This window comes from Lepisma saccharinum, chromosome 2 (genome assembly GCF_977018435.1).
Source record: "Lepisma saccharinum chromosome 2, izLepSacc3.1, whole genome shotgun sequence".
In the NCBI taxonomy this organism is placed as follows: domain Eukaryota; kingdom Metazoa; phylum Arthropoda; class Insecta; order Zygentoma; family Lepismatidae; genus Lepisma; species Lepisma saccharinum.
Window position 1 is genome coordinate 203463779 of NC_139230.1, and position 25831 is coordinate 203489609.

The window sequence follows — 25831 nt, forward strand, 5'->3', positions numbered from 1 at the left end:
CAATCTACTGTGTTACTGCAACAGCTATGAAACTGGACCAAGTTAGTAACTAAGGACACCGATAGGCACTACCACTGTCAAATCTCTTCAACGATATAAACTTTACAAAAAAGAGTTTGGTTTCTTTTTTTAACAGGCCCTGTATATATGGTGATGGAATTGACTATACTGAGGAATTTTATGCACTAAAAACTGCATAATATGAACATAAATATTAAAAAAATATACAACACGAGAACCTGTAATCATGAATGCAATTCTACTACTAGCCTGCATAATAATAATAGGTCACCTAGAAAAATACAGTTAAGTAAAAACAGCCAAAAATGAACATATGTGCCTTTAGCATAAAAGTGACAATAATGTTCCGTAATGAATTTCTCTCCTGAAAAGTGATACACAACTTAAAAAGTTTGCAAAGGTTGAGAAATATCTCTAAACATAACACAAAGTGCATTATTATTACATATTATTATTATTATATAACAAAACATGTTTGTCCTACCCTGTGAAATGAATTGATGGTGATTCAAAAACCTTGATCACACCTAAATGCTGATCAATAAAAGAGACATGGCTTGAATAGTGATACAGAAGAAATAACAATAGCGATAAATGATTAAAGCTATGCATTTTACATGCAAAATAAAATATGTATTTATGGTCAAAATCATCCAAACATTCAATATCAATTACATTTGCTAGTATTCAACATTTGGTCAAAAAGAATAAGAAAACAATTATTTCTGAAATATATCATTGTACTGAAAAAATGCATTTGTAGAGAAATCTTCAGTTTAATTATCACAAACATCATTATCATTATATACACAGGATAAATTCTACATAGAACATAATGATGTGTGTGATAATTAAACTGAAGATTTCTCTGCAAATGCATGTTTTTAGTACAATGATATATTTCAGAAATAATTGTTTTATCATGGTACTTCAGACTACCACATTTATAATTTTCAATAAATAGTAATAATATTGTAATATACCTGGTAAGTGGCTGCATCGAGATGAGAGGCAGATATATACAGCAAATTATTCTGTAGAATATAAACTAGTGATGGCACACATACTTTCAAAGTGTCTATTGGCTCCTCAATAACTATACGCCTCAATGAAGCGATGAACTGATGTAAAGTACCTTCTTCTTGAAAAACCAGGCCCAAACAAGTAATTAATTTCACCACTTCTGCCATAAGCACAGCTGTAACAAAATAAAATATGCATGGGTAATTTAAACAAAAATAAATGTATGTTGGCTGTACCAAAAGTGATGGAAAAGTGGGCAGAACTTTTTGTTAAGTGATATAATAATAATAACCCACGGTGCAACAGCCCTTAAGGACCTGGACTTACCTATTGACTGCCAGCTTCACTCCCATATGCCTCAGAAGAGGTGGGTGATCATTCAATCAGTTACAGGATGATGTGTGGTCAGAACGACAAACCCCAAGTTGTTGTTGTAGGTTTCCATGACCAGGTTAAGCTACTCATTTTTAGCCCCCCAATTTCCTCATGATGGTGGGTGGCCACCAGTCCAATACGCTGGCTGAAATCTCAAGAGAAAAGTTGTCATGCCCCCCCCCCCACCCCTCCCTCAGGAGACTTGGAACCAGTGAGCATCCTGTAGCCCAAGCCCAAAGCCTGATCTGACACCATACATTGCAGGACTAGTGACATAAAAATAATAACCCATGGTTATATAATACAGACTGCCAGCCTCACTCCCACCTGCTGAGATAGGAGATAATCCAACCAGCTGCAGGGTGACATGTGGTCAGCACGACGAACCCCAGTGACATAGATCATTAGAATTGCACATATTGGTAGACAATAGTAACTCTCCTCCTACATTGCTAGTAAAGAATAGATACCTAGTGAAAACAACGTGTCATCATCAGAGGCCTGTAAAGTCTGGCTTTTCCCTACCCGCTGATTCTTGCTCCGCGAGAGCAGGTTTACCTGCTCGCCTGCTTACGGCAACAAGTCGACTTGCATGTTTACCCAGGTTCCTCGTCTGCAAGACGCTCTGTGCTTATAAGGTAACTGGGCATTCAACAAGAACCGGGCACCTACAGAACCTGCTGGAAGGAAACAGCCCTTCGGCAACGTGTTGCTCCAGGCGCTTCTTCACCAGGTGGACAGCTGCAGCCAGTGTTGCCTACTTACATAGCTATAAAATCATAAATCACGAAATCCAAGGGGGAACTATCTCCTCCAAGCAGAATTTATTTACTTGGCGATTTCAATATAGGTAGTTTTTATCTTATTGCCAGGAAATGCACGCAATATTTACAGCTTCATATATATATAAATGAATGATCGGGCATCCAAAAAACTGTGCATCAAAAACTAACTGTTTTTCAATGCATGGTGTCTTAACCAGGCCGGCAGTAGTGCAACCACAGGGGGGATTGTACACAACCTTTGACAGAAATGAATTCTAGAGGGGGCAAGGGGGTTAAAATTAAAGTAGAAAAAAGGCTAGCAGAATCTAAGAGTAGCAAGGCAAAAGGATACTCAAGATGGAATTAGTTTTCATATACTTCTTGCATTTTCCTTCCAGATGAGCAAGGGCACCTGCAGAGGGGGAACGGAGGGGCAATTGCTTCACTCAATTTCAATTGATATGTAAGTAAGAATATATTTCATAAGATTTTATTGCTCGCTTCGCTCGCAATACCTACTTTGTTACAGTCTCATCAAGTTCAATCCTGTAGCTAGGGGCTAGCGGGAGTTGACCCTGGGCAGCAAACAATCTAAATGGAAAAAGTTTTAAAAGAGAGAATGCCATGGAGGCCCTTGGTATTATTTGCTTACTATAACATATTTATATATTAATATATTACATATTGACTTTGCTTTCAGTTTGCATGAACAAAAAAAACAATTTATTATTATTATGATTATAATTGTTGGCACGATTATCCTGGTACTTGCCTCCTCCCAGACAAAAGTTCGTGGTTGTGCCTCTGCAGGCCTGTGAATAGATCGCCGGGGAGTGGGGATGGTAGCGCTCCTGGGTTATCAGGGAGGGCTTTATAAATGAAGTCCATATTCAAAGTTTAATAGTATTATATGAAAGTCTATTATTTGTGTGTGTGTGTGTGTGTGTGTGATCATGAAGTTAATATAGGACACAGATAATCTAGAACTAGCGTTCAAATACTTGCAGTTCATTTTCAATATCCTCCCATACATAGCTGAATCCCAGATAAAATATTCTAATTACTTCCTGCTACTTTGACTTCGGCTTGTATATCAGATGAAATAATTTTATGCCTATCTGTTCTTTGCATTCTGTGAATTTAACTTTTATCAAGTTTTGAGCAAAATAATATCTGCTGTCTACATTTTCACTCGCCACTGAAAACAAATTTTACGAAGTAGTTTTACCAAACTTCAGAGGGGGAGGGGTGATGGCAATGCCGCCCTTGCCTGTCTACTACTTTACCACTTTCCCTTTATACGTAAGATTTAGCATAGTGCGGGGGGGGGGGGGCAAAAAATAGCAATAAGTGGGGGCAACTGCCCCCTCTTGCCTCCCCTAATCGCCGCCACCGGTTTCCCTTATTCATCCTATCGAGGGGCATTGAATTAGATTACTGACGAAGACACTTGAAGGCACAGTAGTAACTCCGCTGCCTTGTGATCAAAGTTTTCCGGTGGCGAACGTATGTAGACGTTCGGATCTCAATTTAAACTGAAGGTTCAGATCCGGTTAGCCTATTTGTGAATAAAGTGGACTTAAAACTTCAATAAACTTTCTTAAGATAAAGGCACCTTGCACAGAGGTTTGGAATCAAATTTAAACTGCAGATTAGCTAGATTTATTTGTCTATCTGTACATAAAGCAGACTTACAAGAAAATTTGCCAAACTTCACCATCACGATTAGCCAAATTTGCTAGAAAAGCGATGAGAAAAATAATAATACGAAAATATAAGAAAAATAAAATTTATTTACGCAGTTTTATTGGATGCTTTGCAACTTATATGATTAATCGTCCATAGTAAAAATTAACTATAGAACGAAAACATTTGAAATAGTACTTGTGTAAATGAACAGATATAAATCAAGAAGAATGGGAAAAAAATAACATATGTAAAACTTCATATGAACATATTAATATTTTAGGATGCTTCCCTGTAGATTAGTGCAAAAAAATAAGGATTACGAGTTGTATCAGTATTTTTGATGAATGATCAAAATGTCGCTCAATTTCTCGGGGTCAATTGTCAATATCCTGTCACTTACAATTATACCCGCTGCACCGAAGCATCCATCACTTGGAGTACTTGTTGCAGGAATACACAAAATGTGCTGAGCTAGATTAGCTAGCTTAGGGAAATTAGATGCCTGTGAATGCCACCAAGACAGCAGATCATCATCTGCAGTGCGTCCCAAAGCAAGGTATCTAGCAAGTTCATCCTCATGTTCGTTGTGTTCCTCCCATTCCCAGAAACAGCATTTCTTGCTAGATGTAGTCTCTTGTGGTGAGGGGATATCTGAATCAACTCCAGCACGCTGAGAAGGCTGCTTCATAATATGCTTCACATACTCATATGTTGCACTTCTCTCATCTTCATCGAGCATCTTCAGACTTCGAAATCTCGGCCATAGAATCGTGGCTACTTTGTGAATAGGGAGAATTTCTAATTTGTCCTCTAACAGTAGTTTGGCTTGTTTTTTCAATGTTATGATATCCTGGAAAATAAAAATAGAACTAAAGGAAGTGCGTTGTTTTGAAACCATGCCAAATCAGATATCAATGCGAATAAGGCAGAAAGTAGGTGTCAAAAAATTTCAAATGTAAATAAGACGCACTTGTATGCATAGGCTAGTTGTGAATCTGAAGTATCTTACATTCAGAAATGAAATTAACTTATGATTTTTTTTTAAATTAAAGTATTTCAAAGAAATATATTTAGACCTTAAGAAAGGTAAAGAAGCAGGCGAATGGCAAAGATGTAATAATAATACACTTTGCAAATGTATAGCCTCTATCAAAATTTTATAATTAAATCAGTATACATAACTTAGCAGGTCATATATAGCCTAATGTATGTAAGAAGACAAGGAAGTATACAGAGTGTTAGTACATATCGTGGTGTTAGGAGTACTCCCAGGAAGCAAAGGTTATGAATAAGGCAAATGTAAGACTTGAACTGATGAACCTTCATTCTTACATATATATTTGTACTTATTTTAAGTTACTTTCTGCCACTTATGGCTAATCACTATGCTGAGGATGAAGATTAGATGATATAGGTGACAGGACACTAATAAAGAAATAATCATTCCCAGACCAGGACTTCAACGTGAACCTTCGGCGGCGAGGACATGAACCGACCTTTAGACGCATTCGACCACATGTACATGTATCTAGCTCATTAACATGTTGATATGTTGAGGTTTATTGACTAAAGCAATTATATTCAGGAGTTGTACTTCTCTTCATAAAAAGTTATTCTTTATTAGAATGGAATAATGCCAATTTCGTGTTTAGGAACGCACACACACACACACTAATATATATTTTCATCAACAATTTCAGCAATAAACATTCATTTCTTACTTAGCATATATATATATATAACACAGGAATAGGATCAGAAAAGGTGCCAGAAGGGCGGATAAACACTAATGATGAAGGAGACAGTAAACACTTACCACACGAAGAGAAATTATTCAATATTTCGCGATCTGTGTTGCATTTTCAAGTTGAAGAAGAAAGATCGGCGTTACTAAGAGAAGAGGCACAGAATACTGATATTACACTAATATTCCCCATGCCCATGGCCTCCGTGCCACTGAATCATTCCTTAACTGCCGACCTAAACCCCACAATCCCAGCACTCACTTCCTGATACAACTAGCCAACCTTGTACTTACCTGCAACAACTTCAGCTTCGGTGATCAACATTACCTGCAGATACGTGGCACAGCCATGGGTACCCGCATGGCCCCCTCTTATGCCAACCTGTTCATGGGCAGGCTGGAACAGGAATTCCTTGACTCCCAGCAACTGAAACCACTCCTCTGGCTCAGATTCATAGATGACATTTTTCTCCTCTGGACACATGGCGAACCCTCCCTCACTACATTCCTAAACCAACTTAACAACTTCACCACCCTCAAATTCACCTGGTTCCATTCAAAAGACCAAGTGACCTTCCTAGATGTGGACATCCACATTGCAGGAGATCACTTGGAAACTTCCATACATATTAAACCGACCAACCACCTCCAGTATCTCCACTACTCCAGCTCACACCCCTACCACACCAAAAAAGCCATCCCATTCTCCCTTGCCCTCAGAGGCCAGCGCCTCAACTCATCCCCCTCATCCCGCCAAAACTACAACCTACACCTGCACCAAGCCCTAACCAACCGTGGCTATCCCTCCACCCTCATCAACAAACAAATCACCAGAGCCAACTCCCACAACCGCACCAAACAACCTAAAACCAACCCTCCAACTCTGATCACCCAATACCACCCCCATATTATGAAAATCAGACATACCCTCCACTCTCTCCTCCCCATCCTGCAGAGTGATCCTGATACCAGGGACATCTTTCGGGATAAACCCAGGGTCGTCTTCCGTCGTCCCCCCAACCTCAAAAACATCTTGGTCCGGAACACTCCCACCCCATCCACACCACTCCCCCCAGCTCACAGGTGCAACAAACCCAGATGCAAAACCTGCCCCATACTCATCACCTCCCCCACCCTCCCGATCCCCACAGCGGCAGGCGAGTTCACCCTTCACCCTAAGGGCACCTGCCACTCATCCAACCTAATTTACACCCTCATCTGTCAAATCTGCGGCAACTTCTACATAGGCGAAACCTCCACCCCCTTGAACCTAAGGATTAATAATCACCGTTCCTCCACCCAAAACTCCGATTTCACTGTTGCCATACACACCAACAGCCATAACACCATCTTCAATAACTGCTTCCGTGTTGCCATCATCCATCTTTTACCCCCCCCCGCTCTGACACATCTTTCCGCAGGCGCTGGGAAAGGGCCTACATAACAGGCATGCACGCCACTATACCCCCCGGACTCAACCTAGCCAACCAGTAACCCTTTCCTCTCTTCCCCAAAATTACCCACCCACCTTACAGTAAACACTGGTGAAAGTACTTCTCGTGATCTATCAACTGTTTCTGGCAAAACTGATCGTAGAGATGCTACGATCAGTATTCTGTGCCTCTTCTCTTAGTAACGCCGATCTTTCTTCTTCAACTTGAAAATGCAACACAGATCGCGAAATATTGAATAATTTCTCTTCGTGTGGTAAGTGTTTACTGTCTCCTTCATCATTAGTGTGTGTGTGTGTGTGTCTATATATATATATATATATATATATATATATATATATATATATATAATGGATAAAAGCAAGGAGGGCCAAAAGGGCTAAGTAAAAATCAAATAAGGTAAAAGGAAACACTCACCGGACAGTAGGAAAATTCAAAATTTTCGCTAATTTATAGCATCATCGGTGTGAGAAGAAACAGAAGACGGAACCGGAAGTTGGGGTCCTGCAGAGTTGCCAGGTCCCCATTGAAGAAGAAGTGGTGCGTAGAACGAAAAAAACACTGTTTCGTCACCAGGCTCGTCGTAAACTGTGAGTGTGTAGGATGAGTTGGGAGGGAGGGCGGGAGGGTGGGTGAGGGTTGGGCATTACTGGGTGGCCTTGTTCAGGCCAGGTGGAGTGGTTGCACTCATGGCCGATATATAGGCCCTCTCCCATCTTTTGCGAACAGAGGTGTTGGCTGGTTGGGGTAGGAGGTGGATGATCGCTACCCGGAAGCAGTCGTTGAAACTGATGTTGTGGTGGTTGGTGTGGACGGCGACAGTGAAGTCAAGGTTGTGGGTGGAGGAGCGGTGGTTATTGATGCGGAGGTTGAGGGCCGTTGATGTTTCCCCCAGGTAAAAATCACCACAGATGTTGCAGGTGAGGATGTAGATAAGGTTTGAGGCATGGCAGGTCCCTTTGGGATGGAGGGTAAATTTGCCAGTGGCCGTGTGCACCTGGAGGGTGTGAGAAGTGATAAGGATGGGACAGGTCTTGCACCTGGGTCGGTTGCATTTATGGGCAGGGGGGTGTTGGATGTGTGGTGAAGGAGTGTTGTGGACCAGGATGTTTTGGAGGTTAGGGGGGCGTTTGAAAACCACCCTGGGTTTGTCGGGAAATATGTTTTTGGTTTCGGGATCACTGTGGAGGATTGGGAGAAGAGAGTGCAGTGTGTGCCTGATTTTGTTGAGGTGGGGATGATATTGGGTGATGAGTGCAGGTGGGTTGGTGGCAGCAGGTTTCTTGGTGGTAGTGGTATGTGAGGCAGCTCGTGATATTTGTTTGGTGACCAGGATGGAGGGATATCCACGGTTAACCAGGGCCTGGTGTAGGCGGAGGTTATAATTCTGGCGGGAGGTGGGTGAAGTGTTCAGGCGCTGTCCCCTGAGGGCCAGAGAGAATGGAATTGCTTTTTTGGTGTGGAATGGGTGGGAGCTGGAGAAGTATAGGTATTGCATGTGGTTGGTGGGTTTTATGTGGATGGAGGTAGTCAGGTGTCCTCCCTCGATGTGCACGTCCACATCCAGGAAGGTGATCTGGTTGGGGGAGTGTGTCCAGGTGAATTTTAGGGAACGGAAGTGGTTAAGTTGGTCCAGGAAGGCTGACAAGGATGGTTCTCCATGTGTCCAGAGCATGAAGATGTCGTCGATGAAGCGGAGCCAGAGGAGGGGTTGGAGGGGTTGGGTAGCCAAAAACTCTTGCTCAAGTTGGCCCATGAAGAGGTTTGCATAGGATGGGGCCATTCTGGTACCCATGGCTGTACCTCGGATCTGTAGGAAATTTTGGTTTTCGAAGGTGAAGTTGTTACAAGTGAGGACAAGGTGGGCTAGGTGGGTCAGGAAGTTGGTGCTGGGGTTGTGAGGTTTGGGTCTGCTATTGAGATAGAATTCTATGGAGCGGAGGCCATGGGAGTGAGGTATGTTGGTGTAGAGGGAAGTGACATCAATGGTGGCAAGGATGGTATTTGGGGGCAATGGCGGGAGGGTGCTGATTTTCTGGAGGAAGTGGTTGGTGTCACGGAGGTAGGAGGGCAGAGCTTTCACAAGAGGCTGGAGATGGGAGTCAACAAAGGCTGAGATTCGTTCTGTAGGTGAGTTATAGCTGGACACAATGGGTCTGCCAGGGTTGCCAGGTTTGTGGATTTTGGGCAATAGATAGAAGGTGGGGGTGCGGGGATTGTCGGGTATTAACATGGCGGTGGTACGAGCTGTTAGGCCTTGTCAGCTACTTTTTGACATACACACATTTGCTCGCAGCCTCCGATGGCAACATTTCTGGGCCAAAAATCCCTCACTCCAAACTACTACCAGTGAAACCCACCCGAGCCTCCTTCAATTTAGCCCCCCCTCCTCCCAAGATCCACCCCCCCTGCCCACCAACCACCCCTTGGAAAGATACATCACTGCCCTCATTTCCACCACCTCTGACAGCTCATTCTTAAATAACTTTCACAACCAACCTAACCTCAATCCCCCCCAACAGAAAGCTCTCAGAGACCTCCGCAACAACCACAACATCAAAATCCTCCCAGCTGACAAGGGGTCCACCACGGTGGTCTTGAACTCTCAAGACTACCTGGCGGAAGCCAACCGCCAGCTGGCTGACCCCTCCACCTACAAACCCACCACAGTTGACCTATCCGCCGAACACCTCACCAAAATCCGGGACTTCATCCACACCCGCGGCCCACCTGAAGGCCTAACAGCTCGTACCACCGCCATGTTAATACCCGACAATCCCCGCACCCCCACCTTCTATCTATTGCCCAAAATCCACAAACCTGGCAACCCTGGCAGACCCATTGTGTCCAGCTATAACTCACCTACAGAACGAATCTCAGCCTTTGTTGACTCCCATCTCCAGCCTCTTGTGAAAGCTCTGCCCTCCTACCTCCGTGACACCAACCACTTCCTCCAGAAAATCAGCACCCTCCCGCCATTGCCCCCAAATACCATCCTTGCCACCATTGATGTCACTTCCCTCTACACCAACATACCTCACTCCCATGGCCTCCGCTCCATAGAATTCTATCTCAATAGCAGACCCAAACCTCACAACCCCAGCACCAACTTCCTGACCCACCTAGCCCACCTTGTCCTCACTTGTAACAACTTCACCTTCGAAAACCAAAATTTCCTACAGATCCGAGGTACAGCCATGGGTACCAGAATGGCCCCATCCTATGCAAACCTCTTCATGGGCCAACTTGAGCAAGAGTTTTTGGCTACCCAACCCCTCCAACCCCTCCTCTGGCTCCGCTTCATCGACGACATCTTCATGCTCTGGACACATGGAGAACCATCCTTGTCAGCCTTCCTGGACCAACTTAACCACTTCCGTTCCCTAAAATTCACCTGGACACACTCCCCCAACCAGATCACCTTCCTGGATGTGGACGTGCACATCGAGGGAGGACACCTGACTACCTCCATCCACATAAAACCCACCAACCACATGCAATACCTATACTTCTCCAGCTCCCACCCATTCCACACCAAAAAAGCAATTCCATTCTCTCTGGCCCTCAGGGGACAGCGCCTGAACACTTCACCCACCTCCCGCCAGAATTATAACCTCCGCCTACACCAGGCCCTGGTTAACCGTGGATATCCCTCCATCCTGGTCACCAAACAAATATCACGAGCTGCCTCACATACCACTACCACCAAGAAACCTGCTGCCACCAACCCACCTGCACTCATCACCCAATATCATCCCCACCTCAACAAAATCAGGCACACACTGCACTCTCTTCTCCCAATCCTCCACAGTGATCCCGAAACCAAAAACATATTTCCCGACAAACCCAGGGTGGTTTTCAAACGCCCCCCTAACCTCCAAAACATCCTGGTCCACAACACTCCTTCACCACACATCCAACACCCCCCTGCCCATAAATGCAACCGACCCAGGTGCAAGACCTGTCCCATCCTTATCACTTCTCACACCCTCCAGGTGCACACGGCCACTGGCAAATTTACCCTCCATCCCAAAGGGACCTGCCATGCCTCAAACCTTATCTACATCCTCACCTGCAACATCTGTGGTGATTTTTACCTGGGGGAAACATCAACGGCCCTCAACCTCCGCATCAATAACCACCGCTCCTCCACCCACAACCTTGACTTCACTGTCGCCGTCCACACCAACCACCACAACATCAGTTTCAACGACTGCTTCCGGGTAGCGATCATCCACCTCCTACCCCAACCAGCCAACACCTCTGTTCGCAAAAGATGGGAGAGGGCCTATATATCGACCATGAGTGCAACCACTCCACCTGGCCTGAACAAGGCCACCCAGTAATGCCCAACCCTCACCCACCCTCCCGCCCTCCCTCCCAACTCATCCTACACACTCACAGTTTACGACGAGCCTGGTGACGAAACAGTGTTTTTTTCGTTCTACGCACCGCTTCTTCTTCAATGGGGACCTGGCAACTCTGCAGGACCCCAACTTCCGGTTCCGTCTTCTGTTTCTTCTCACACCGATGATGCTATAAATTAGCGAAAATTTTGAATTTTCCTACTGTCCGGTGAGTGTTTCCTTTTACCTTATTTGATTTTTATATATATATATATATATATATATTGTTATATACCTCTTTCTGTTCTCCACGTAGTGAACAATGTTGTTTCAGCTTGTAAAACGATAAGAGCACTAACTGCAACGTAGGTTCGGCTGAGGCCTCCAATTCTTCTGTTCCCTCACTGAATGGTTTGAGAAACTTAATTATATCACCAACAAGATCATGGTCGCATCCGTCCATTTCTTCAAGTGAATTTGCCTCTTGTAGTATGGTTTCTATTAGGTCTTTCTGTGAATGTACCAATTTAAGCATAGCATAACAACTATTCCACCATGTTGGACATTGTAGTTTTAAGAGCCCGTATCAGCGTCACTCGAAAAACGCACCGGACAGATGTCAAATTTTCTTCCTAGTCTTGCGAATATTGATTCCATTTCCCCCTTCGAACGCAAATCCATTGCATGGTAGACCGTTTGAGACTTTACTGGTGGGAGGGTTGCTGTGTCGAAAGAAACAGAAGACAAGGTTCCCTGTCCGCTACTCCCCCCCCCCCCCCATGGGGAAGGTCAGGCTCTGACCATAATAGACCTTTCTTTTGAGCCCGAACGTTTATAACTCCGAGCCGAGAGGGTTTCTGTGACAGGACAACACATGTTCCGAGTGTCTGAAAGAAGAAAAACACACATTGACGAACATCGCAATACAACTTACATGTAATAGAGCCAAGGACTATTTAGGGGAGGCGGGGTGTCCAGGGAGTCCGAATCTTCCACGAGAGACTTACTAAAATTAAATTATGTAAATATGCTTGTTTTGTTTAGCATCTGTCGTATAATCGAGATAGGTGTATTTCCGTCAAACTTATTGTAAGGGAAGGATTACATTGGGGTCATACAACTTTGGATGACTGTATCAAAGAAGATTTATACACACCACTACCTAAGTAATATGCTTAAATATTAAATTAAGAGCTTTACTTTTCGTCAAATGGATCTAACATCCTTTTTCGTTATTCAATAAATATTCAATTCCTTATCTGTTTCACAATCACCTTGCCAGGTCAGTTGTTTTTATACAAATTGAAGCGATCTTAACTATTCATGAGCTAGATAATGAATACGTGCTGTTATATTCCTATTCTTATGCCATCTTTTCCCATTCATGTGATAACAATATTAATTAATATTTTAATATTATTAATTTAATATTACTGTTATTTTAACTTGTTTTTATTATTAGAAGAAGGTACCAACATCATAGGCGTGCGCAGACCCTCTGATAAGGGGGGGAGCAAAAACCTTGAAAATCAGATCGGCAAAGAAAAACCTCATTTTATCTCACTGTTTTAGTTTTTTGCATTGATGTGATATATATATGTGTGTGTGTTTGCGCGCACGAGTGTGTATATTATATATATATATATATATATATATATATATATATATATATATATATATATATATACCTAGGTATTAACATATTATTTAAATACATTACGTAATCTATTCATCCGCCCCTTAACAAACCAACAGCAAAATTTATATAGATTGTCTCTGAAATGTGAGCTCTCGTTTTCCTCCAAACCAAACTGTTATAGCAGCAACTGTATGAATTACTTATTCGTTCTTACTTTCTTTCTGGTAATTTACAATGTATTGGAGAAAAGAAACTGCGAGCGAAGCGAGCAAGAAAATTTTTCGATCCAAATTTTTGAAAGTTGAAAACAGTATTGATTTAGTAGGGCGCATGGGACGGCATGGCATTCTTTTTTACAATTTTTCTCAATCAGATTGTTCGGCGCCCAGTGCCAACTCCCGCTACTTCCTAGCTACGGCTCGGAAGTTGACAAGACTGCAAGAAAAGCAGGTATCCCGAGCGAAGCGAGAAAGAAAATTTTACGAAATGTATTTTTATTTGTATAAAATTTAAAGTCGAGGGGACAATTGTCCCTCTGTAACCCTCTGCAAGTGATCCTGACCATCTGGAAGAAATAATGAAGATGGACGTGAAAACTAATTCCGTCTTGAGTATCCTTTTGTCCTGCTACTAGTAGATTCTGCTAGTCTTGCTTTCTTTTAATTCAATGATTTCCGTCCAAGGTTGGAAAAAGGCATAAGCAATGCCCCCTGTCCCATTGTGGTTGCGCCATTTCCTTTTAGAGTATAATATTGTTTAATAACAGCGACAATATTGCTCTCCACTAAATTTCTAGGTGAAAGTATAATAATATAGGGGCATGGAACGTCTGGAAGGGGGCAAGGATGACCACACCTTGAAAACGAAGGTCAACCTAAAAGTATATATTTCACAAGTATAATGAGATTTCAGTCATAGTAATTTACATTAATTATTATGTAATGGGGACGCAGGAATGCGATAATTTCAAATTCAAGTGGTGTTTTTTGAGAGGACAGTACTAGTATCGGGGTAATATGCCCAATGAAAAAATACCTTTCTTGTCCCTTTGTGGAAAAATCTGCGAACGTCCGTGATTAGGGGGCAATCAACCCCCCCCCCCCGCCCGTGCGCACGCCTCTGACCAACATATATGGAATAGTTTATAACATCGAGTAGCAGGATATCTCTCCTGTATGGTGCTGTAAACTAGGGAAATAATGACGATTTTTTGTAGTAGTGCATAGCTATTCACCCTGTTGCGACACATGTGCAGAACAGGCGGAAGACATTCTTTTGTGTTTTCTGCAGTTGGTGGATTATCCTAAGTGAGATGATTTTGATGTTCTTTCTTTTCTTAACGTAATAAAAACGTGTCTTACAACCTAAGGCGTCATGCTTTGTGCTCCGCCTGAGGATGAATTGTATGATGAAACTGATGAACGGACACTCACAAAGAGCATCCATGCCGGGATTCGAACTCCCGGATGTGCTAACCACTTCACCACGGAGGCCAGTGCTAATGCACATGAATATCAATCCAAGTTAGCCATTTGGGATCATTGGGAAAGTCGTGTAGTTAGTAAAATGTGTACTTTTAGCATTTTTGATACAATTAAAACTATTTACAGCCAATGCATATTACTCATATTGAACCGGAACGACGAATTTGTGAATTTACTACAGGACTTTTCAAACATCCGCAGATAAGGCTAATACAGTTTCTTGTTCATATCTATCATAGTTATCCTGAAATACACGTATGTCAGTTTTCACGCAGCTTACTAGTTTCCAGATATGCTTGATTCTGTTAACTGTACACTCCTCTTATTCATAGTTGCGAACTATCTCTCCGGATCCGAGCATGCATGTGAAAAAGAACTGAATCACTCCGCCACGGGGGGCATCTTTTCTGATTGTAGTTTGTCATTCGAGTATTTGCAATGAACATAATTGTCAGCGATGTTTTCTCAATCCTTTCATCGTTACATCGTTATTGAAAACATCCGAGAGGCAAAAATACGACATTAAGGAATTAAAAGACTAAAGAAACTAACTAACTCTTAAATGTTAATAATTAGAAAGATTATAAGTGAACCTTCCCGCCTCGGTTAGCGGTAATAATGATGCTTTGTAATCGACGGGTCACGAGTTCGATCCACGGTTAGGGACATTTAATTAAGTGGCTCGGATTCCACTATAGGCTGTAGGTTTTGTCCCTATTAGCCTCTGTGCAACTAAACATTGCAATTTAGTGCAAAAATCAGCAAGCTTGGGCAGTTTTATTCCTTGTAAGCCTAGGTCTTCATGTTAATAAATTATTATTTATGACGTTGGAAAATAATTTATGCCGAGTGGCCAATTTCTATTCCATGGAGAAGAATCAGATGTGAAACATATATAAAACTATTGGTAGTTATTTTCACTACTAATCACAAGTGCCCAGTGCGAGAGCTGCAACTATATCCATTGATTTATGTCAATGATATTGATAGTCAATGCTTTTGTCTCCTAGTGTAGGTGAATTTGCACTGAAAATATGTTTGTTCTCTCAGTGTTACCTTCACAATACAATTGGTAACATCCTCCAACTTATAAAAATTAATTTTTAACACTCGCTCCAAAAATAGTGACATGATTTACATAGGATAATAATTGTTATCATTTAACTTCGTAGGCATCGTATTATCATCGTTTGACCCTCCAACAACCAAACAGCAATCCCACAGCCTCTGAACACATCCACCTACCAGATAGGCAGCAGAGTATCTGTAAATTTTTTTGGCAAGTTTGGAGACTTGTGATTTAACAATTACTTAGTACGTATTAAATAATCAATGTCCGTTGTTGATCCATGCAGATCTGCAGCTGCCACCTCCAACCACGATTTTACGTACAACACGTTGCAATAATCTTGCGATCTTATAAAAGCAAGAAATGTACTTGAACATTGCAATGGCCTTGCCCTAAGGGAAGTTTTATAATGGAAAATACTACGTAAGATAGCTTCTACTTCTTTAATTTTCGATCGAAAGGCGTCTACCATACTATAAAAATCTGGGGGCTACAGGGAGCTTAGATATGTTGTTGGGGTTTCATCCCTCCTGACCTCCTTGTAGCTCCGTCCCTGGCTGTATGTATTTCGTCCAATGAGTACAAGCTAGCAAAACTGTGAATTTCAACAAGTTTGTAGGTAATTCTGCAGCTGTTCATAAAAACAGACGTATATTATTAGTTTCTTGCTGTGGTTCACTTTCCCATTTCAGCAAAAAAGTATTCACACTCTTTGCATACGGTGAGTAAATGGGGGGGGAGGGAGAAGTTGCCCCTTAATAGCCTCACTTAGAAATTTAGTGCAGAGGAATCTAATAACAGTTCTTAAACAACATTATGCTTTTATAGAAATAAAAGTAAATACTATTTTCAAACCTACGAAAGTTCCAAGTAACTACGTAAGGAAAGGGTAGTGTATTACTTACTATGTAATTGGACTCTCCCACTAGCAAATTTCTTATTAACACCTCCACATATTTTATTCTTTAGTTGTATTATCTGTATGTGTCTGCAGAATAAATTGCCCATATATTGCACATGAATAAATTATGTGTAGTTCTTTTGAATTTGCGGTACTAAACCACGTTTATACGTACAATAGTCTTTGAACGGCAGAGATGGAATATAAAGCGCCAGCAGAGAACAATGGTGCCACTGAAGTTGAAATTTATGTAATAAAGTGATTTTAGATGCGTCGGGACACACACGACCCTGTTTTGTTCCCATCAATGTAATAAAAACAGTGAGATGGAATGAAGGCTTTATTTCGTCAGCTGAACTCTTATCAAGGCCCTTGCTCCCCATAATCGGAGGATCTGAGCACGCCTAAAATTCCTTATACAGAAATAGTGTTATTTGTCGTATATCCAGAAAGTTGATTGATTTGCTTTATTTTACTTCGCTTTTTGTGCCACTTTTAGCCAATTTGCGAAGAAGGGAATAAGTGATGATATGATGAAATTGATGAATGGACACTCACAAACATCCGCGGCCAAGCCGGAATTCGAACCCGGGACCCCTGGCGTCGTAGCGCGATGTGCTAACCACTCCCCCACGGTGGCCGGCCCCAGAAAGTTGAAAGTGAATGAAATTTCTATGGTGTGTTTTGTATGGTCATTATCAATAGTAAGTCTGTCATATTATTCAACTAAATAATGTCTATGGAAAAGAAAAAACAACATATAATTAATGTATTTTATTTTACATAAGACCTATGCCTAAAAGTATTTTTGTATATGATGACACAGAACTATCTTATGTTGTGACTTCTTTGGGTCTGACTGTAATATATATATATATATATATATATATATATATATATATATATATATATATATATATGTAATTGGTGATAAAATAACGCAGTAAAGTATTAAGTAAATATATTTTATACTTACAAATCATGAAAGGAGCCAAATTCGAAATTAAGTTGAACGGACGTTCAAAATGTTTAAAAATAGCACTATTTCCATCAAGTATTTTTTACCATTGACCCTCAGAAATATCTCAAACTGACAATGAACGTTCATTGAACTTATTTATGATCGACAGCTAAAAAGTCATTCATTTGTGTGACTGGTTGATAATCCACCACCAGATAGAATTTACACAATATTTACCTAAAAACTTTGAGTAAAGTCACCTTCCCCCTAAAAAAATCCCTTGGTAATGGACTTTCGTGTTCTCACAAAAAAAAAGTTATAATTTGGCACAATTTTTCTTTTGCAGGCAAACCTTTTGTAAAGGTGTACTTGAGTCTGTGCAACCAGCCCTTCCTATTTGTGAACAATATACTGGAGAAATCCCCCGTTCTTCACTGTTGTCATTGCACTACAACCCCATCGTGATTTAGTATGAGGATATAGCGTAGTGAAGAACTGTTTACAAGCATCGCCCAAACCATTGATTCTCCCACAAAACCTTTCCCTGAATTCTTTTTTTCTTTTCCTAGCTCTCAGCATGCGGTTTTCTTGGAAGACCGGCCGATTGTGAAAGAAAAAAGGGCCGTGGAGGGGGGGGGGGGGGGGTCGGGGTTGAGCGCGAGCGGTACAGAGGGGGAAACGGCTAGCGCGACCAGCTTAGAAACGTCAAAGTTAAAATTTACATACATTGCTCTGTACGTCGACGAACTACAGACATTCTAAAGAAAATTATGTAAGATCAGTTTCATTTCTTTGCTGTAGAAGAACAGTTGAAGCTTTCTTGTTCCTTAAAATGTTGATTTAAGTTATTACATATAATTGGCGAGCAAGTGAATTTTACGAAATTTTACGAAATTGAGATAAGGATAACTACGTAATAAATAATGTATTTAAAAAAAGGCTTAACGACATAACAAATTTCATATTTGATCTTTAACTCAGTAAAATTTAAATGCAACACACTTGACTGTTCGAGCACAGAAGGTCGACGCAAGAACCTATTTTTTAGGTATCGTCGCCAGCGGTGATACGGGCTCTTAAGGATATGGACTTTCTTGCACCCAATCCAGATTTTTTAAGATAGATGACAGTCTCCTTTACAGCACCAATTGATGAAAATACAGCAGGAATGTATTCCAACATTGTTTGTTTGTTCATAGTCTGGCGAAGAACATTATTCAGAACATGTGTAGCACAATTAAGTCTTTCGTGGTTTTCGAGAGCTTTTATCATATTACTTCCACGATCAGTTACAAATGTTACTTTTTGTAGTTCTTCAGGGAAAATACCTAATTCTGTTGTACGTTCCTCTTATTTCTTGCAGGATGTTGAAACCTGTTTTTGGAGCATCCGGAGAACAAGAACACAACAGGACATGATTATTCAAAACCCATTCACTGTCGATGTAGTGTACAGTGAGAGATAGATAGTGAAGCTTCCTAAAATTGTCTGTCCACATATCTGTGGTGAATGAGCAAGCGTTTCATTGTATGTGGTATTTGATACGTGGAATTATTCTCGCACGAATTTCATCTGCTTGTTCACTTACATGTTGCGAAATTGTTGTGGGATGCGGAAGAATATTTCTAATGTTTACAGATCCGTATTTTGCACCAACGTTGATTAAGCCTCGAGAAAGCTCTATGAAACCTTCTCCAGCTACCACATTGAATGGTCGTAGATCCTTCCCACACATACTTAAACATAACTGTGTTATCTTCTGTTTTTCAGCCTGCGGAACATCTTTCTCCTCCTGAGATTGAGTTTTGCATGCATGGCGCATTAAACTTGTAGTACCATATTTTGAGGAAATAATCGTCTGGCATTCTCTGCACTGAGCAAAGCTGATTGGTAAATTTGTAGCATTATCAATAACTTCTAGAAATGTATTCCACACAGCACTTTCAACTTTAGCTCTAGTTAGAACCTTTTCCCACACACAATACACACCACTGGCGAGCTTCGTTTCCACCTCGAACTTCGACCTGTCAACTGGCATTTGGGAGAAAACTTAATCCAGGTTGAACAAACACACAAACAAACAAAAACTATTGCCAACTATTAAATACAAGATATCGTACAGGTGCAAGTCAGGTACGTTGGCCGCGGTGGCTCAGTCGGTAACGCGTCTGACTACCATGCTAAAGGTCCTGGGTTCGATCCCCGGCCGGTTCAAATCCGGGAACTCTTCTAACGATGGAAGCAGCCCCGGCGCCCACCCAGCATCGAATAACATGGGTACCAGGGGGAAACCCTGGGGGGTAAAGGCGGTCAGGGGCGTGATGCTGATCACATCACCCCCACTCACGACCGGATCAAGAAAGTGTGGGGCATTACCCCCACACCCCCTATACGCCTTCATGGCGTGGTGCTAAGCACAGGGGAGCACTTTACCTTTTTTTTTTTTTCTTCTCTTCAAGTCAGGTACACTGCGAAGCATTCTAAACCCCGGACGGTGGAAAGTGAAGCTTCTCCTTGCACACAGCTGTAAGTGTGACGCTGAGGACGAGCCAAGTCAGGTGGTTCTATCTGCCTGTTATGTCACAATGCGGAGCTCAAGAAGCCCCACCTGTAGAGGTTGCAGGGGAGACACTAAAATATGTTTCACATACATTGCACTTTATGTATACAGATTTCCATAGTAACTATAATTTTAAGACCGTGCCAATGTGTAGATGGATACAATCTGCGTTTAAAAAAAATAATAATTAAAATATATTGACTATTGATGGGATATAAGAATCAAACATAAGAAAGCGGTGTAAGAAAGCACGGGAAAGGTGCAGTTGTATTTTTATTGTTCGTATCCCGACGTGGACATGGGTGTTCTCTGTGAGTGTCCCTTCACCAGTATCAGTCCATTCTCATCGTCGTGATAACTGATAGTGAGAAAAATAAGAAACAACAAATCAATCAACCAAATGAAAATATAGGGGTTTATTATAATTTAATGCAAATTATGTTAACTTTAGATTGTCACATCAGTTAAACCAAGGAGAACCTGCTTGCATAGGGTTACCAGACTTTCGTTTTTTCCGGCATCCGGGAGGAATTTCACAAATATCATAAATGTCCTACATTTTGAGCATCACATAATACAAATTAGGAAAATACGTGTGTCAGTTGAACAAAGAGAATCATGCAAGTCACAATACATTTAAGAATTCATTATGAAATTATATTATGTTAAAACTGAAAAGTGTCGATTTTAAATTACTTAAAAAGTATCCATTTTAAATTACTTTCTAAGGTGTTATAGAAATGTGTATTATTTATTGTGAATGTTTCGTGTCCTACATTTTGACCTAAAGTCCTACATTTTGGGACATTATGTCCCACTTTTATCTTGTAGCAATCTGGTAACCATATTTGCAGTTGAAGCATGTTTAGCTTATACCAAAAGTAACTGTAGAAGGAGTGTCGTCATTCCTTAAACTATCATAGCTCTAGCTGTAACTATGTAAATCCCATAAGAAGTAGCCTACTGTATTTTAGTCACTTTTTGCAGTAAAGTAACTGAAATGGGGTTACTTTTAAATAGTAACTTTGCAAAGACCGAAACCAACAAACACATCATATCTTGTGTGATCATACACTGGAGGGGACATGTTGCTTGAGAAAAATTTTGACTCGATTTCCATAGTTCATTCATTTATTTAAAAGTAATCAGTATTTCATCATCTCAACACACGACATGTATTACTAGTATTCAATACTATTAAATACATTCCCTAAAATAATTCGCCAAGCAAAACCGACTTTGCATCTCGCCTACGATTTCAAGCACGCCAGGTGGGGAAACTTCATCACAGACACCACTTGGCTAGTACGTACCCAGCAACAACGGCCTATAACAGCGACCACAAGGAAACGAACATTCGGTCAAAAGCCTCCATGTACCTTTCCCTCCATTGGTTCAACTAGGACCAGGAGTAAGCATGCTCCACTCTGCCCCTCCCCTCTCCACGGGTGTACGATGCACAGGAGTCGAGGGTCTGCGCAGGCTGTTTGCCTGTGATATCCGGAATGAAAGGAACTTCCCCGCTTGAAAGTGTATCATTTCAGTACGTTTGGTTCTTACGTTAAACACAAGTACTGTACGTCCATTCCCCATTTTTCTGTTCTACATCTTCTTTCATTCAAGATTGTGTATTCCCTAGAGTCAACAATAGCAGTGTCATGCTTCATATTCATTTTCCCCTGGTGAGAGCAAGTGTTAATGGGATTCTACCAATTCAAAGAAGGCACAATAAATATTTCAGAAAACATGTAATGTGTTAGAGATGTTTGTATTATTATTATCTATAGGCTAATCGCGACTTGATGTTGAATTGTGACTAGGACACCATCACCATGCCCACGTTAAATGATTATATACATATATATATATATATATATAGGTTGTTTACGACATATTCTTATGGAGTGTGCATCACGGAAAACCTATTTCAATTTGTGCGTGTGTGTGGGTGGGGTGGGGGGGGGGGGTAGCAAAGTAGCATCATTCTTAAATCTCATTCGTGATGTGGCTTACGAAGCTTCGAGTTCCCTTTCTAAATAGTGGAAATCCATTTCAGTTGGTAACACTGCAGACAGGTGTACGACCGGTACAGTTTCTACTCGAAGCAGAGGCAGAGGTAGGGGTGTGTGCAGTTGATTGAATGAATGCACTGAGACCTACTAGGTGTCCTAGGACTGTGGGTACCCGGCGGGTTTTCAACACCTTCCAAGAACGATCTGGGCAGGTGGTGAGGCAAGCTGCTCAAGGGAAGGTGTTGTGCAGGTTGCATGACATTTTAGGAGCAATGTCTCGCGAACGGGTCTGCTCCAGGTCTTGTGCAGGTGTCTGCCATCATTGAGTTCTTGTTGAAGTAGAGGCAGGCTGTCTGAAATCCATGGAAGGCTACAGAAAGTTTATTTAGATGGCACCATTGACAAGAGCAATGTGCATGTATGGATGAAGACGTTTAACCCTCACATTACCAAGCGGGGTATTCTGACTACCCCAGGTTGATTTTTCCCTATAATAATTTTATCTGAAGAGCTACATACTTGTGGTTTCATGACTTTGTCCTATAATGATTGAAATTGTATTTACACTCGTGACAAACATTTTTTTTGTTTTTATAGTTATTATTGACAGGATATATTGGTGGGGTTGTGAGACTACCCCACTTGGTATGAGATGTCTTATTTTCTTATTTGTCAAAAATGAAGGTTTTATGAAATATGTCTCTCATTCACCTTCGTTATTTAATTTTTCCATTGTTGAGTTTTACCATATATCCATTGTTTAGCTCAAATAACATATATTGTACTCTATTGTTTCAGGTTACTATTGTTGAGTTGAATTAGAGCGCGCATACATGGCAACTCTGCACTAGTGTCACCATACGGTGTTTATGTTCAGCTTAAATACTTTTAATAATTTTTAAAACTGTATTTCAATACTAAATAAAGCTATTCATTGAAAATAACAGAATCTAAAAACAAATATTACACTAAATCACAAAATTGTATTGGGGTAGTCAAAATACCCCGCTTGGTAAAATAAAGGTGTCGAAAAGCTTGGCAACGTGAGGGTTAAAGAAGGGAAAACCAGCACTGAAGACCAACTGTGTACTGGGAGACCACCAACTGCGGCATGAATCATCAGCAAGTGGACGAATTGCTGTGTGTGGACAGACGAGGCACAAAACTGTGGGTTTACTGAACAACTAGATTGGGATCACAGTGTCATACAGAAGATGGGGGAAGACTTAGTGTACTGGAAAGAAGTCTGTTCTGAACAGCTGGAAGCATTTGAAGTCCATGGATACACATTTTTTACCAATCTGGTAACAGGGGATGAAACATGGATGTATCTTTATGATCTGCAAATGTCCCTAGAATGGTATCACACCTCTTTTCCAAGGCCTAAAAAGGCTGTGAAGAAGCAGGTACAACAGTGCATATTTGTATTTTTCAAAGAAGATTCGAGAGTTGGGTTCAATGATGGTGCAAATGGCTCACTTGTGATGGGGCCCATGCTGAGAAATACACACACTAGTATACAGGAAGAGTTACTCTGCCAACATGTGCAATTTGATCAACCTGTCAGTTAATAAAAGAGTTATGCCCACTTTTACATTACCCAAGGAAGTTCTCAATTGTAAATTATCATACTTTTTGGATGGCTTTATCCAGTCTTTCCAAAAGGGTATGTCATGCAACAGCACATAATACTCAAGAAATTTATGTGGAGTACTTCTTGGTTTTCAGCTGTGTTGAGATTTTTCATTATGCTTTTATCAATTTTTAACATGAAGCACATCAATTAAAACTTTAGATCTATGTTTGAAGTTTTTAATATGTGAACAGTAGCCAACAAGCACCTTGATAAAAGAAATGTAAGTTATTCTTTCCTTGGAGTATAAGATAGGAGCAATGTGGACTTTCAGCAAATTCTGCTGTAATGTTAGGGTAAAGCATTAGAAACATTACAGGATAACTTGGATTACTTTGCAACAAATGCTTATGAGAAATATGTTTCAAAGACCACATAAATACTTGGCACAAAATTAGAACAAAGCTTGTTCATACATACACCTCATTTTACCACATTTACACTTATTAATAAAAGTAGTACAAATAACGATGAAAAACATGACTATCAAAAGAAAATTATGTAACAAAATGAAACAAAATTTCATATTGCATACTGTTACGTGAAATTCTAAATTCATATGTGCAGATAAAGTGATTGCTTTTCCATCTTATCATCACACAATTACAGCAATTAGTTGCATACCATTATTCACAAGGACAATCAGGGAGCTACTTGAAAAGAAAAAGTAGTGGTATCAAGTTTCAATGGAGACAGTGGCAATGGGACTCGATGCATTGTCCAACCATGATCCAGCAAAAAGCCACTTGGAGGATGGGGTTCTCAAAAGGCAGTTGCACCATGGAATTTAGTTTAGTTTAATCCATAAAAAAAATGGAATTTTCCATTAAATCATAGGCTATTTATATTACCAGGGGTAGAAAAATACAGGGCACCTGAAAATTCTCATCTGGCACCTGAATTTTCAAATCCAGTTCTAAAAAGAAAATTTTTAATAATTTGTGTTCACTTATGGATATTTCCATTACTTTTTTTAAAAAATAAATAACGAGTACAGTATGTATATGTGTTTTCTGAATAATATGTATCGTTAAATCAGAATAATAAACATGCTATTATAAAAACTCAATATGCTGACCAAGGCAGAAATTTATTTTATTTTAAAACATAAACTAAATGTAACGTTTCAACTTTCTAGCAAGGTCTCCTTCAGACTCTGTACCAAGTACTCTGAAACATTACGTTTAGTTTATGTTTTAAAATAAAATAAATTTCTGCCTTGGTCAGCATATTGAGTTTTTCATATCATGGAAACAAGGCATAATGGTGTTATAATGCTATTATAATTTTTGCACTGTTGCTAGCCAATTTTGAAGTCTGCAGAGATGTGGTTAATTGGCCATATATTAGAATGTCTTGCATAGTTATTTATGACATTCCCAGTAGAGCCCTTTTTAGGAAGGCCACTTTAATTACATTTAATCAAATCTTGTATTAATTAATAAATTAGACGTTTTAAGGTCACATTTTAATGTGTAGCTTTATCTTACTTGCATTCATGGCTTTCTTAGCCCGCATTTGCAAAATAAAGAAGAAGTAAAGCTGGCTGCTTAGAAAAAGAGGCTGGTGACTGAATTAGTTTAAAGATTGTATATTAGATCGAAGCCGCGGTGGTCTAGTCGGTAGTGCATCTGACTACAATGAGGGTGACCCAGGTTCGATTCCCAGGGTGCATGATCTAAGGCCGAAATTTTCAGGCCTTGTCCCCACATAAAGCAGCAGCAACTCAGGGTTCGCCCAGCCTCAACTAAATGGGTACCTGGGGGCAACCAGGGGGGAAGCAATGGTAGTTGGAGTGTGGTGCTGATCACATCACCTCCAACATGGCTGAGATTGATAGAATGTGTGGGGGGTAACAGTTTCATACATCGGACACATTTCTTCAATTTTACACAAGAAACTACTTACAGAAATGAGTTTCTCCAAGGTTTACAACGTTCGTCGAGGATTTTCTTTCATCATGGAATATATTTGACCGGGAAATCATGTATTTTTCAAGAGAAATATCTCACCGACGCACAATTGCCATTGCATTCATTTGCTTGCCCTACGACAACCAGATGCTGTGTACATTTGATGACGTAAGCCCCTGTCAGTGTTTCAACCCCCGTTTCTTTTTTTTTTTACTATGCTTGCCTAACGTAACCAAACCTAACCTA

At 40.7% G+C, this 25831-nt stretch overlaps 1 protein-coding gene across 2 annotated transcripts in view; it reads right to left on the bottom strand.

The window, feature by feature from the left end:
- The window catches only part of Ugalt (UDP-galactose transporter), a 50053-nt gene that overhangs the window by 5631 nt on the left and 18591 nt on the right, over positions 1 to 25831 (bottom strand). For both annotated transcript variants that reach the window (XM_083117899.1, XM_083117898.1), the window contains one exon: positions 1005 to 1219. In XM_083117899.1, the coding sequence (XP_082974025.1) occupies positions 1005 to 1219 (215 nt within the window). The remainder of the gene's footprint in view (positions 1 to 1004; positions 1220 to 25831) is intronic.